General features: G+C 40.1%; 1 protein-coding gene across 1 annotated transcript in view; it reads right to left on the minus strand.

The window, feature by feature from the left end:
* The window catches only part of p2rx3b (purinergic receptor P2X, ligand-gated ion channel, 3b), a 52,887-nt gene that overhangs the window by 14,196 nt on the left and 22,325 nt on the right, over positions 1 to 16,366 (minus strand). The window contains exons 6-11 of the mRNA XM_038274596.1: positions 14,686 to 14,763; positions 9,797 to 9,938; positions 4,779 to 4,915; positions 3,906 to 3,999; positions 3,689 to 3,754; positions 3,452 to 3,529 (exon numbers count right to left, since the gene is read on the minus strand). Coding sequence (XP_038130524.1) covers positions 3,452 to 3,529; positions 3,689 to 3,754; positions 3,906 to 3,999; positions 4,779 to 4,915; positions 9,797 to 9,938; positions 14,686 to 14,763 — 595 coding nt within the window. The remainder of the gene's footprint in view (positions 1 to 3,451; positions 3,530 to 3,688; positions 3,755 to 3,905; positions 4,000 to 4,778; positions 4,916 to 9,796; positions 9,939 to 14,685; positions 14,764 to 16,366) is intronic.

Consider the following 16,366-nt stretch of genomic DNA (forward strand, 5'->3'; position numbering starts at 1 on the left):
CCATCCATCCATCGTCCATCCATTCATCATCCATCCATCCATCATCCATCCATCCATCCATCCATCATCAAACACTATCCATCCATCCATCCATAATCCATCCATCCATCATCAATCTGTCTATCCATCCATCTATCCATCGTCCATCCATCCATCAGCCATCCATCCATCCACCCATCATCCTTCCATCTATCATCCATCCATCATCCATCCATCCATCTATCATCCATCCATCCATAAATCCATCCATCATCTGTCCATTAATCCATCCATCCATCCTTCATCCATTCACCTGTCCATCCATCTACCCATCCATCCATCATCCATCCATACATCCATCCATCCATCCATCCATCTATCATCCATCCATCCATCCTTCCATCTATTCATCCATCCATCCATCAATCTATCCATCCATTCATCATCCATCTGTCTATCTCTCCATCCATCCATGCATCCATCATCCATCCATCCCTCCATCCATCCATCATCAATCCGTATATCCATCCATCCATCATCCATCCATCCATCCGTCATCCATCATCAATCCATCTATCCATCCATCCATCCATCCGTCCATAATCCATCCATCCATCCATCGTCCATCCATTCATCATCCATCCGTCCATCATCCATCCATCCATCATCAAACACTATCCATCCATCCATCCATAATCCATCCATCCATCATTAATCTGTCTATCCATCCGTCCATCCATCCATCGTCCATCAATCCATCATCCATCCATCCATAAATCCATCCATCCATCTGTCCATTAATCCATCCATTCATCCTTCATCCATCATCCATACACCTGTCCATCCATCTACCCATCCATCCATCATCCATCCATCTGTCCATCATCAATCCGTCTATCCACCCATCCATCCATCCATCTGTCCATTCATCCATCCATCCATCAAACCATCCGTCCATCCATCCATCCATCCATACACCTGTCCATCCATCAATCCATCCATCAACCCATCCATCAATCCATCCATCATCTATCCATCCATCATCCATCCATCATCAATCCGTATATCCATCCATCCATCTATCCATCCATCATCCACCCATCCATCCATCGTCCATCCATCCATCCATCCATCATCAATCCTTCTATCCATCCACCCATCATCCATCCATTATCCATCCATCCATCCATCCATCCATCATCCATTTATCTGTCCATCCATCTACCCATCCATCATCCATCCATCCATCATCCATCCATCCATCCATCCATCCATCATCCATCCCTCCATCATCCCTCCATCTATCATCCATCCATAAATCTATCCATCATCTGTCCATTAATCCATCCATCCATCCTTCATCCATCATCCATTCACCTGTCCATCCATCTACCCATCCATCCATCATCCATCCATCCATCCACCCATCTATCATCCATCCATCCATCTATTCATCCATCCATCCATCCATCAATCTATCCATCCATTCATCATCGATCTGTCTATCCATCCATACATCCATCCATCCATGCATCCATCATCCATCCATCCCTCCATCCATCAATCATCAATCCGTATATCCATCCATCCATCGTCCATCCATTCATAATCCATCTATCCATCCGTCATCCATCATCAATCCATCTATCCATCCATCCATCCATCCGTCCATAATCCATCCATCCATCCATCGTCCATCCATTCATCATCCATCCATCCATCCATCATCCATCCATCCATCATCAAACACTATCCATCCATCCATCCATAATCCATCCATCCATCATCAATCTGTCTATCCATCCATCCATCCATAAATCCATCCATCCATCTGTCTATTAATCCAACCATCCATCCTTCATCCATCATCCATACACCAGTCCATCCATCAATCCATCCGTCCTCCCATCCATCCATCTGTCCATTCATCCATCCATTCATCAATCCATCCGTCCACCCAACCATCCATCCATCTGTCCACCAATCCATCCATCCATCCATCATCCATCCATCCACCCATCATCAATCTGTATATCCATCCATCCATTGTCCATCCATTCATCATCCATCCATCCATCCATCATCCATCCATCCATCCATCCTTCCATCATAAATCCCTCCATCCATCCATCCATCCATCATCAATCCGTCTTTCCATCCATCCATCATCAATCTGTCTATCCATCCATACATCGTACATCCATCCATCCATCATGCATCCATCCATCGATCCATCCATCGATCCATCCATCCATCATCCATCCATCCATCCATCCATCCATAAGTCTAATAATTAACCAGCGCTCTCCCCCATCCTCCTCCATGTCTGAGGTACCCTGAGCATGGTACCGTCCCGCCACACTGCTCCCTTGGGGCGCCATTGAGGGCTGCCCCCTTGCACGGGTGAGGCATAAATGCAATTTCATGGTGTGCAGTGTTCACTTGTGTGTGCTGTGTCACAATGACAATGGGAGTTGGAGTTTCCCAAAGGGCTTTTTTTCACTTTCATAAGTCCATCCATCCATATGTCCTTTAATCCCTCCATCCATCCTTCATCCATTCACCTGTCCATCCATCTACCCATCCATCCATCATCCATCCATCCATCATCCATCCATCCATCAATCTATCCATCCATCCACCCATCATCCATCTGCTTTTCAATCATCCATCCATCCATCATCCATCCATCCATCATCAATCCGTATATCCATCCATCCATCCATCGTCCATCCATTCATCATCCATCCATCTATCCATCCATTCTCAATCGGTCTATCCATCCATCCATCCATCCATCCATAATCCATCCATCCATCATCCATCCATCATCAATCAGTCTACCCATCCATCCATCCATCCATCCATCCATCCATCCATCCATAAATCCATCCATCCATTTCCCTGTCCTTCCATCTACCCATCCATCCATCTGTCTATCCATCCATTCATCCATCATCCATCCGTATATCCATCCATCCATCCATCCATCTATCCATCCATCCCTCCATCCTTCCATCATCCATCCATCCATCATCAATCCGTCTATCCATCCATCCATCCATCCATCCATAAATCCATCCATCTATCTGTCCATTAATCCATCCATCCACCCTTCATCCATCATCCATTCACCTGTCCATCCATCTACCCATCCATTCATCAACCATCCATCTGTCCATCATCAATCCGTCTATCCATCCATCCATCATCAATCCTTCTATCCATCCATCCATCGTCCATCCATCCATCGATCCGTCCATCCATCATCCATCCATCCATCCATCATCCATCCATCTATCATCCATCCATCCATAAATCCATCCATCCATCATTAATCTGTCTATCCATCCATCCATTATCCATCCATCCATCAATCATCCATCCATCATCCATCCATCCATCCATCCATCCATCCATCCATCCATCCATCCATCCATCAATCCATCCATCCATCCATCCAAATGTTTACCTCTTCAAACTTCTTAGCCTTGTACTGCTCTGCGCCCTTCAGGAAGTTCAGCAGTATTATATCACACAACACTGTGCCCTAAAAACAACAGTATTGTGAACAACAATAAGAACAGTATGAAGAGTAAAAACAAATTAACACAAGACATTTTTTCTGTTTTATTCTGACAAGTAGAAAAATGCCATAATATATATGAACAAATGGATTGAATTTCTTAGATAATTCAACATAGCTTACCACTCCCACTGACGTGAACGCTGCCACCATGTTTATGATTGTAGGAATCATGTTAAACTTCCCTGCCTAAAAAAACAGAGATTTTCTCACCATCAACAATTTTACTTGGTTACAAACAAAAGGCATTCCGCTCCTAATGTAATTGAAAGCTTTCTGTGTTAATTGGGAATAAATAGCTTGCCACACAACTTTGACAGTTATTAATATATATTCTTACATTTCCATTGACAATAACATCAAATCGAATGGCATAGGCTTTGACCAGAGTGCGGTAGTCTGTCCCATTTTCCATCTTATAGAATTTTGCAAACCTGTGCGGATAAATACAAATATATTTAAATATGATCATCTCTTTGTGAAGACATTCATTCAAGCTTCTGCTGTGATTCAGATGTACGTTTTGATTGACCATCTAAATGGTAACACCTGAGGGAGTAATATGATGTCAAGATATGTTCTCAACCTTCTACATACAGCAAAGTTTCTTAAACTTGTGTCTTTAAAATGAATCTACAACTGTTATCAAAAAGGGAAGCATTTTTCTTGTGGGTTATACACAGATATCAGATAAAAAATTTCTAAAAGTTAATTTGCTAATACAAAATGCTTATGTGATGATTTTTTTTCTCTGTTTGCTCCCAATGAAATCCCAAAAAGTCAATTTTGAACCCACAGAGCTCAGTAAGACCATCACACAACCACCTTCTGTTAAATCAAGGGGAAACATCTCTGTTCATTCTCTGTTGCGTCTCTTTGCAGGCTCTTTTGATATTCAGTTTCTCATATAAACCTGATTGTCTGCATTACACTGCAGTCATTTGTGCTCATCTGTGTAGATGTTTTCTTTATTAATATTATTCTATTTTTTTATTGGAATGTCAAAATATGTATTGATACGCTTAGTACATAGAGAGTACTGATCTCTTCATGTGCCAAACGTTACAGCAGATATATTTGCATGTCAGTTTGCAACTGACTTTCAGAAGTACTGAAAAAAGACTCACAAAACTGCGCCACAAACTGCAACTGTGGCCAGCTTATAAGATTGTTACTTGACTAACTAAAAAAAAAAGAAAACAAGCTAAATTACCTGAAATTGTATCCAGGAGAAACATTGCTCTGCTGTGACATGGCATCGAGTCGGGTGAATGAATATGATGGTTTACACTCATCATCTGGCTTGTCCAGATCACACATCCAGCTGATCATTATTCCGATCACTCCACCCTAACAGATTTGATCAAACAAATTAATATTTGTGTAAAGGACAACAAAAGATAGAACAAATGTGAGACATCTTGTAAATAACCATAGTAGTTTGTTGTTCAGACAATAGGTGGTAACAAGCTTTCTGACTGATTAAAACATTTGATTCATCCAACATATCTCCTAGAATCTATCTAAGCCAAACTGTTATAGAAGGTTTTTTCTAAGATTGAATTTCTAACTTTGCATCTGATCAATCTATCTGCAAGTGAATGTATGTATGGAAGCCCCTTCCGATATGAACTGTATCATGATTGCATCAAAATATTTTGCTTGAAGACTTTTAGTTATAATGGTTTGAGAGCTGAAATTGATAACACAACAAACTTGATCTAATAGTTTGGTTGTAGAAGATGATAAAAGCTGTTCCAAACTTCTTCCCATAGCGCCATTAGGGGAATTTTATAAGCTATGAAAAAAAAACTTATTCTTTTTAAACAGGTTTATAGTACAATATTTTCAGTTTATTGTTAAAACCTCTGCAATAGAGAAGGTGTAAGGTAACAATTTCCTAGCTTAATTTTAACCAAATAACCTTCAGGTGGGCTGTCCTGGGAAACACCAGCACAATGCAGTAATATTTTACAAAACAGGCCTGGCCTGGAGGTATGTTGGCGAGCACCTGATGGTGGGGTTCCTCTTCATGGGACCCAGCATGGCCCAGCCTGAACAAGTGATGCTAGGCAATCCCCTAGTTGGCCCACCAACAGCTGAGGGAACCATAAGGGGCGGATGCAAAAAGGATTGGGGAGCAGTTTTAAGGCCTTGACGTTCAGATCAATGCACCTGGCTATGGGGACATGAAGGGTCACCTCGCTGGGTGGAAAGAAGCCTGATCTTGTGCAAAATTTTGAGCAATACTGGCTCACTACCAAACATAGCCTGGTCTCTGGAACCCAGCTGCTTGAGAGAGGCTGGATTCTCTTCTACAACCCCTGGCAAAAATGATCGTCGGCATTGCCGAATGGTCATTCAGTTGTTTAGTTTTGTAGGGGAAAAAAGGAGATCACAGACATGGCAAAAAAACTAAAGACATTTCAGATGGCAGCTGTCTGGCTTTAAGAAACACTAAAAGAAATAAAAAAATATAATATGTGGTAGTTGATAACGGTTACTTTTTTACACCAAGCAGATTTCTTCAATTCTGAGGATGGAATTAAGGAATCAAGAAAAACAAAAACGTTCCAGCACTTCACTAGTATTTTGTTGCACCACCTCTGAATTTTCTAACAGCTTGCAGCCTCTGAGTCATGGACGGAGTGACAAACAGGAATCTTTTCAACTGGATTAAGATCTGGACTATTTCCAGGCCATGAAATTGAACTTATTTGTCTTTTTTCAAGGAAGGTTTTCACAGTCTTTGCTCTATGGCATGATGCATTATCAAAAAAAAAGAAAATGGTTTCAGCATCACCAAACATCCTTTCAGTTGATGAGATCATTGATTTTCTTTACTGATTTTCACAGTGGAGAAATTTACTCCATGAAGATGTAATGACAGCCATCTCCCAGTGCCTTTACCTGACCCATGGCACCATGTTGACTGATGTAGCCCCATATCCCCATCAATGCCTGCGGGAATGTGCATCTTCTCTTCAGGCAGTCATCTTCAGAAGTCTCATTGGAATGGCACCAGACCAGAGTTCCAGGTTCATCACTGGAGATTCATCACTGATCATGACTTTCATCCAGTGGAGTCCATCATTGTTTTTCCTCGGCCCATCGTAACCTTGTTTTTTTTCTGTTTAGGTGTTAATGATGGCTTTTGTTTAGCTATCCTGGATATAAATCCCATTTCCTTTAGGCGGTTTCTTAAAGTTTGGTCAGACGTTGACTCCAGTTTCCTCTCGTTCAATGTTTTGTTGTGCATTTTCGCTTTTTAAACATTTTGCTTTGACGCTTTGATGTCTTCCTTGGTCTTCCAGTATGTTTGTCTTTAACAACCTTTCCATGTCTTTTGTTTTTGTCCAGATTTTGGACACAGCTGACTGTGAATAACCAACATGTTTTATTGCGGGATGATTTACCCTCTTTGAAGAGTTTGAAACTCCTCTCTTTTGTTTCGATTGACATCTCTCTTGTTGGAGCCATGATTCCTGCCCGTTCACATGGGGCAGCAGCTCTCTAAGGTGTGATCACTCCTTTTTAGATCCAGACTAACGAGCAGGCCTGATTCCATCGTTTTTTCCTAAAAGTTGAGTGATTCCATATTTTTTTCATCATCATCATCATAATCATCATTCATCCCTTCACCTTTGACAGGGGCGTTAGCCAATAGGCTGAATGGCGATATAAAGTAACAGGCTTTCTTTGCATCCCTGGTGGGGTATTTGAAAACACTCCTCCCAGGGATTTCATCATTCTGCTGGTGGACTTCAATGTCCATTCGGGAAATGATGATGATAGGAGGGCTGTGATCAAGAGGAACAAACCCCCAGCTCTGAACCCAAGTGCTGTTTCTTGATCTGTGCAAGTCATGCATTGTCCATAATCACCACCATGTTCAAGCATAAGACTTGTTGAAAGAGATCAAGTTGACACTTTTCCAGGTGCACGGTGGACTCTGATAGGGACCAACAAGACCTCTAGAGTGAGAGTCAGCTTTACCAACTCCAAGGCCATTGACTAGAAGAAGGTAGCTAGTCCTCTTCGGGTTGGGGGAGAGTTTATTCCTCATGTGAATGATAGAAACAGCTTGAGGTGCTGTTAAATGAGTGAGAGAATGGAGTGATTGATAGTTGGATAGGTGACACTGCTGCTGCATCGGTCTGTTGAGGTGAAGAGAGAACTGAGCAAAGAGGCAAAGCTCTCAATTTACTGGTCAGTCTACATCCCCAACCTCAATTATGGTCCTCTAATCTTGATTGTGACTGAAAGAAAGGGATCCTGGTTACCAATGGTTAAAATTATGTGCTTGTATCTTCAAGGTGGCTGGGCACTCCCTTAGATATCTCTAAGGGAGCCAAGGTGAGGAGCTTGGCCATTTAAAACAGGCTCAGAGTTGAGAAGCTTCTCCTCCACATAGTAAGAAGTCACTTGAGGGGAGCCACCTCATCTTTTCTTGATGCCTGTGATAAGGTGTCCCAGACACGTCCCATCAAGAGGAGGCCTAGGGAATTATCCAGGACACACTGGAGGGACTGTGTGTCTTGTCGGGCCTGGGAGTGCCTCGGGCTCCTCACAGCAGAAAAAGATGTGTGTGGGGACAGGGAAGTCAGGAAGTCGCTGCTGAGACCTAGTCCAGGGTATAGCAGAAGTCGACGAGTAAGAGTAAACAGTAATATCAAGTCAGGTATTTTTAAACAGTGAGGACAAAACTCACATGACGACTCCAACAATAAAAGAATATTTACAAAGTAGGTGATCTCCAATTCAAAAGATCTCAGCTACTGAACAATTTAACTAGGCCTTTAATCTACTTAAATTTTTAAAAGTTAAGTCAATTTCAAATCTGCAAAAGGGCACAATTTTACTAGGCTTTACTACAAACCATTACTCAAGTTTGGCAGGTCAGACCAGCACAAATGACCCCTCACTTTTATCTGCAGAAGCAGTAGAATCAACTTTGATTCAATACATTTGTGTTAGTCACACCAATTAAAAACTAGATGAAGAAGAAATGGATGTGAGGCAAACTAAGAAACATTCCCTTTATCCAGTCAAGTCCTTGTAAGCTAGAAAAAGGAAAATTGAGTTAAAAGGAAGCTTGTTAAGCACATTGGGAGATGTAGTTGATCAGTAACAAAGGTAATATCCCTAATTAGTAAACTTTGGTTGATATAAGAAGGTCAAATGGGTCAGTGTCAATTGTGGTCATGGAGGGTGAGCTGAATGACAGGAAAAGGCAGTGTTAGGAGTGAAAAGCAGGAATGACCGATGAGCAGAAGGTGTTTCAGGAGAGGAAGCAAGAAAGTGTCATGGTTCTGTTATGTTTTACTTTGCTCCATGTTTTCTACTGTTATTTGTTTAATTCCTATTTTGTTGTATTGTATGGATATATTTTAGTTTTCAGGTTTTTCTTTGTTTTCCTCTGTTGCCCTCTGTGTGTGTGTGGGGGGGGGGTGGGGGGCTCCACTCACACCTGCTCCTTATCTGCTCGTTAGCCCTGCCTTTGTCTCAGTCAGCTTTATATACTCTCCCTCTGCTGTCAGTCCTTGTTGATTCCTCTGTTGTTGCTGCGTCTGTCATTGCTGGCTTCTCATGCTGTTGTTTTCCTACCTCGTCTCTCCCTGGCTCCTCGTGTTCAGTTTCCCATGATGTCTCCATGGTTTGGCTTTACATTGGATTTTTGGATTCCTGCCTTTGTTGCTGTTTTCATCATTAAACTGCAAGAAATCTCCCCAGCCTCTCTGCCTCTGCATTTGGGTCCTTAAAACCACAACCAAACCATGACAGAAAGTAGATCAGGAGCCAAAAAACTCCGTATTTACTTTTAGGCATAATGTATTTGTTTTTGCTTTATTTGAATATAATTTTAGCCAGCCTTAACAGAGGGGTTGTTCCATGCTTATATTATTCTGCTTTCATTTCCGACAGTTTAAATTATCTTGCATCTGATCAGAATCTCTCTTTATCATCTGTCAGTTTACCATTGCTTCCTTTGTGGCTGCAATGACCACCAAACGTTTTATGTGAGAGTTTGCACTTGTTTTTCAAATGTACTTAATATAGATGCAGAAAGTGGGCCTGCATTTCTGACTGTCCTTCATATAGTGGCTGCTCCTTATCTAGTTATAGAAGGGAAAAGAACAGATCTTCAAAATCCTTCAACAACATTTCTGTACAAACCAGAAATCACAGGTCTAATTAGATATCTCATCACACAAACAAGCATGGCCTTACCTTGTTTGCCAGCTCAGTGAAGTTCTGCTCTGCATATTTCAGAATATCTCCAACTCTGAAGATAGGGCAGTTGATGTCAGTTTCTTTGTGGAAGTTACATTTTTTTATGTACTCTTTTGTTATTGATGGAAGAAAGTTCCCTCTGCAGAAAGACACAACAGCATATCAGAATTGAAGAAATGTTATTGTTGCCTTCATAGATGAAAGGTTTTCCTGATATTATCCACATTCTTTATGATTCAATGCCAAAATCAACAACATTAACTTAGACAGACTTTCTGATCTGATCTGTAGTAGTGGGCATGGTTCCATTTATTTAATAACAGCTAAAAGCAAAATAAGGATTAGGATAACCTTGGAAACATTCACCATCTAGCTTCTAAATTAGATTTATCCAACATTACATTTGGCAGCAACATTCACAGGCTTGTTTCTTCCTGATGTAAGTACTTTTGTGACATGTTTTTTTGTTCTAATGTAAGTATTAAAATAAATATTAAAATAAAACAATAGGTTCTCTCTTTCAAATGGTAACCGTTTCATGTAACTTTAGAAAAGCAATTGAAATAAAATTCTTAACTTACAAATATAACTGCAATCAGGGGCGTGCATACATAGACACTAGGTGGTGCTAAAGCACTAGGAAGTTTGCCCTTTATCAACGAAAATGCCCTTTTGAAACTCTTTTTTTTTATTATTATTATTAATATTATTAAGATTTTACCTGAGCCATTAAAAACAACTGAAACAATGCCCCGAAATGAGCCACCTCCTTGCGCACACCCGACCAGCCTTTGTCACGTAAACTTGCGCGGTCGCCCGCAGGGCATGCCAGATGCGCAGCATCATAACAGTTCAGTAAGCGTTTTCAGATAACAGGAACGGTCGCTGACAGGCTGCTTCCGTGCCCGATTAGCCAGGTAATATACAGATCAAGCTAAATAATTTTGTTGTGCATTAAAATGTCTCATTCAGCAGCACCAAACAAGCATTTTGCCGACTGGTCACCTGATAAACTAGTTAGGCTAGATAGCGCTAGTCGGCTAGATAAAGCTAGATAAAGTTTTACACTGTAGCCCAAGTCAATTACAGATAACGTACGGACGACCACATAGGCTACAAATAATTTCGGTAGAGTTTGCAATTGCAAATCTATGTGTTAAGACAAACGTTTTCTGTTGTATAGGTTTTGTTAGGCAACAGAAATTAACACATTTTGGTCTCTTTATTCTCTTAATTGTATATTGATTTAGTAATTGCAGCACAATGCCAAGAAAGGAGGGTTAATCGTATTGAAAAATCTTAAAAGCTGTTCACATTTTATTTTTAAGTGGTTTGTACAAAATCAGCAGGTATTAAAATAGCTATTATTTTGTAGGCTACCATAAGTCATATCCACGTGACAAGACTTCCAGTCATGTTGCCCTAATAGCCCATTATTTAAACTAATGTGGCATATTTGTTAAAGCTATTATTATAATTATTAATATTATTATTATTATCATCATTATTATTGTCATGATGGTTATTATTATTATATTGTAGCCAGTCACAGCAGGGAAGCTCTATACCATAAACATCTACCAGGACAGGAGATGAGGAAGAGTTCAGGGAAAACACAAAGACAGAAAAAGACCGGGATGAGGGAGACCACCAGGATGAGGGAGAACAGATGGGTGAGGGAAAACAGGGAGATGAGCCAGATGAAAGAAGAAGAAAGATGGACAAGTCTGTTCTGTTGGTGGTGTGACTTTTTTCCATTGAAAACTCACGTTTAGAGAATGTTACAAATAAAGTCAAATTTCATTCAACATGCGTGTGTATTTTTTTTTTATAATTAAGGGTTCCACATGCGCTAAAAAGTGCCCTCCCCCACCTCCTGAGCACCTGCCCCCCAAAATGTCTGTGCACGCCTCTGACTGCAATATTTGTACATTTACACCTTAAAGGGATAGTTCGGTATTTTTGACATGAATCTGTATGGCATCCCCATCACCAGCGGCATGCAATCACACTGACTTACCCCTGGCAGCGTCCTGTGAGCAGAGTTATCGTCCAGTTTTGGTCAAGCCATGTCTCCCTCCGCCGCGGAGGGAGACATGGCTGTTGTTGGGCTCGCTGTCTGAATGACGGCGCGCACTGATACGAACAGAGAGAAAATAGGACCAATTGATAACGACGTGTGACTTTTTCCACTACAATGTTTTTGGGATGCGAAAATATCACTCTTTTGAACACATAATGTTTTGGGAAGAGAAAAGTTTTATTTCGCTGTTCCTAAAAACCTGCCGGACTACTTTTGGCTTGACCAAAACTGGACGATAACTCTGCTCACAGGACGCTGCCAGGGGTAAGTCAGTGTGATTGCATGCCGCTGGTGATGGGGATGCCATACAGATTCATGTCAAAAATACCGAACTATCCCTTTAAAGAGTCTGTTGTGAATTTGTGAATTTTATGCCTGATACATAATGCCCATAAAAAGATTAAAAGCGAGCTTGGTTATCTTTGTTGAGCATGACAGTATTTACATTTAGATTCCCCATGATCCAGAGACTACTGACTAATGACGGCAACCCAGTAAGAGACGGGTCGAGAAATTATTGAGTTTTGCAGGGAGGGTTGGAATGTTTATTTTTTTAACCAGAGCAGTGACCATACACACTCCGCTTCGTTTTTAAGATATAAATATAAAAAATATAACCGTGGATGTCTGGGGGACAGTGATTGGCCTACATGTTATGAATGCTGGCGTACCATAAAGAATAAATTATGAACAGTTTAGTTTGTGCCTTCAAGTCGTTGCCCATAGGAAGACGTTACTGGATATAACCCAACGGAATATCTTCAGAACAGCCAAATGACACAAAAATAATATGGGTGAGTAGAAGATGATGGAATAATGTAAAATCAAGGGGCCGATGTTTAAAGAAAACTGTGCTCCCCTTTAACTTAGAAATAGAGTTTGCCGGAGTACCCTAATATTAGTAGCAGGAGCAGTGGGGGATCTAGGGGGCAGCTACTGGGGCTGCAGACGCAGATGTTTCCCCCAGATCCCCGGATCTCGCTTCTGAGCTGAGCTGAGTAAAATGAGCAGTACTGAATTTCACCAGATGGTGGCAGCATGAACAGGAATGCAGCCTGCAGCATTCCCACGCAGAAGAAGAAGTTGTCACCACTAGCTGTTGCTAAACAGACTCATGTCCCAGAAATGTGAAGCTCTGACTGACTTCCAGACGTTCTTTGTCCCGGTGTCGTATGAAATTCTGTTCCCCTTGTGTCGGGAGCGCGCATTGAAGCCAGAGAGGCGGATTTGGAGGATGGGACCATTTTCACTGCGCTTTTGAATGATTTCTTGCTAAAAACAACTCCTATAATCATGTCAATGTTATAACAGCAGTTGTTGTTTACTAAATTGTTAGATAAATAAATAGATGAGGTCATTTTAAGCTGTTTTGTGTTGTTGTTTTTAAACGCCAAAAGTTTTTTCCAGCTTCTGTCACTTCAGCCTGACAGAAATAAAAGTCAGTCACCAAACACAGTTTTCCAACTCGTAGTGAGTATTTATCATTTTTCATTAGGGATATAAGATGGAAACTGATTGATAGCAGGACACAAAAATTTAGAGTTCCTGAAGAGATGACAGTGTGTAAGACTTCCTGCTAAATCCAGCTCTAATGCAAAATATGACAGATTACTGGATTAAGGACATTTCTGGTAATCTACATGCTGTCACATAGCAATTTTTAAGAATTTGGAAACAATTGTTCTTTATTTCCGAAAGATATGGGAGGAGGAGAGAATGGAGATTTCATCTGCGTGAAATAATCCGTTCCGCTGGGATTAGATCAATTTAACATGGGATTAAATTAATTTACCTGCAAGTATTTAACTGTGTTTATTCCTCTCTTCATCATCAACCCTGTGGATTTGATCACATTTGATCATTATTTACCAAAATTAAAGGAGGGGAACAATATATTTTAGCTGACTGCAATGACTGAATCTAGTCTTTATGAAATATATTTTCTGTTTAAATGTTTTTTATCTAACAATTAACACATATTCCAACAAAAATTCACTTTCCATCCAGAAAGATTTCTCAATTCAAAAAACCTGAGCAATGCTACTGCAGACATTGAGAATTAAAATACATTTCATAAAGATCATCAAACCAACTGTCATATTTTTTTTTTCACTATTTTGGATTTCAAAATATGAAATAAATGTTTCAAACATAATATATGAAATATAATGACAGTTTAAAAATTCACAGGATTTGTTTATTTTTTCCCATGTTATGGGGGGAATTGATTATATCAGTTGTCTAAAATATTTGATTCCCCTCTGATAAGTTTGGCAAAAAATGATCAATTGTCACCAAATCCACAGAGTTTGTTGCTGATGAAGAGAGGAATAAACACAGTTAAAGACTTGCAGGTAAATTAATTTAATCCCATGTTATGGAGGGAAACGGATTATTTCAGGCAGCTGAAATATTAATTCTCTCCTCTCCTCCTCCCATATCTTTAGGAAATAAAGAGCAACTGATTCCAAATTATGTAAAAAATTATGTGTGATAGCATGTAGTATACTAAAATATTTCTTATACATATTTTCTAGTCTAATTTTACATTAGAACAGGATTTACCAGAAAGTCTGCACTCTCATCTTCACCCTCAGGGCTAAGCCCCTGACCTCCTAGAATCCTAGATCCTCCCCTGGTCTGAACTACTTGACAATGTTTTGATTAGCTTTGCCCACCAGTGCTGATGTGGTCCTAATGAACATGACTTCACATCTACAGTAGTCAGCTTCATTCAGTAAAAGTTGGCTTGCCTACAATGTGTGTTAATGTCAGAAGAGTAATAATGAGAAGTGCATTTTACTTGGTGTAGTTAAAAGTTGGGAAACGGATGCTGTTCTTTATGAAGATTGTGAAGTTCTCCACATCCATCATGGGATCACTGACAAAAGAAAAGAGAAAAATTAGGAGAAAAATATTTTATTTTTTTTATTTTTTTTACAAAAAAATGTCACTTAATATGCACCTTTTTCATATATGAGAAACACACCAGTTATGTCTATTTAGTTTAAGAAGAGTAAACACCAAACCATGATTACTTTACAAGTTGGTTCTTTGTCATATTAACATGCAATTAGTTAGAGTGTGTATATTTGTAAACAGAAACAGTAAACTCTACATTTTTACACACAAAAATCAACTAGAATGGCCCATTAATCTCTGAACTCATGCTTGGAAATTTTAGTTTCAGCATTATAATTAGATCAGGACAGGGTCACTATAGTTATGCCTCGGCTGCACCATGGAGGACACCAGAAGAGAGGGACATCTAAAACCACCAGTGGCTGGGGGGGGGGTTCTGAAAGGAGGGTTGGCTATAACAATTAAGAATTAATCTGACTGGATGAAATAGAAAAAGCATTGACTGGCCATGAAAGCAGAGAGCTGCACCCTGAACAGGATGTTTAAGTGACCAATGAGAAAACAGCTTGAAATCACGTGACTCCAAATCTCCTCCATTAAATCCATTTGAGTTTTACATAAATGCACTTACCTGTTACATTAGCATTCTAGATCTATAAAGACTATATATTGCACAAGTCAATAAGGGTAAGAAAAAATTATGAAATTCTTCAGGGATGGATAATATTTTTACAAACAATAAATCTGTTTCACTCTTGTGAGCTTTTTTATGCAACTACCGTGCAATATAAAATGATGGATTTTGCTAAGAGATTGTGTATCAATGTGTGACTGCTAGTCTACTAGTCTACTGATATACAAAATATATAGACTGTATTGCAAAATTTATTTTCTTACCCATCTTAATTATTGGAATCAGGTGTTACAGTCCCTTCAGGGCCTTGAATGATGCCACATGTGCAAAAAAAAAAATCCAGTCGGGAAATGTTCTTGGTCCTAAATATTCCACTGTCAACTGTCACCTGTATCATGAGATAATTCATTGTCTCATGATACAGGTATAATCCAACGCAAACTGATGGAGTGGGGTTGGCGAATGCTGGAGCGCATAGTGCAGAGAGGTCACCAATCTTCATTCAGATTCATTAAAGACATACTTCCAAACTTCAGATTAGCATGGCTGGGCAGCTGCATCCAAGCTGTACATCACCAAGTGCAATAAAATGCGTTAGATGCAGTGGTGTAAAGCATGCTGCCACTAGACTTCAGAGCACTGCAGACACAAAGTCGGGAGTTACAAATCGTGCTTATTAATCTGGAAATCCATCATGATTCTATGGTTGCCAGGAGAACAGTACTTGTCTGACTGCACTGTACCAAGTGTAGACATTGGTGGGGTGGGATTATGTTATGGAGTTGTTTTTAAGGAGTTGGGCACCATCGAGCACCATGGCTAAAACCAAGCAAATTAGAAAATAATCTTAAAGAAGTAAATCATAGGAACTAAATCAGAATACATCTGTTTTCAGGCAGTTTGTTAGTCCATGACTTGAAAAGTGTTGAACAGATTGATTTATGATGTCTTACAGAAACTGATGCTAGCATCAATGAGGCAGCTCCCT

The sequence above is a fragment of the Cyprinodon tularosa genome, unplaced genomic scaffold (genome assembly GCF_016077235.1).
Source record: "Cyprinodon tularosa strain WSP-4 unplaced genomic scaffold, ASM1607723v1 ctg920, whole genome shotgun sequence".
NCBI lineage: Eukaryota > Metazoa > Chordata > Actinopteri > Cyprinodontiformes > Cyprinodontidae > Cyprinodon > Cyprinodon tularosa.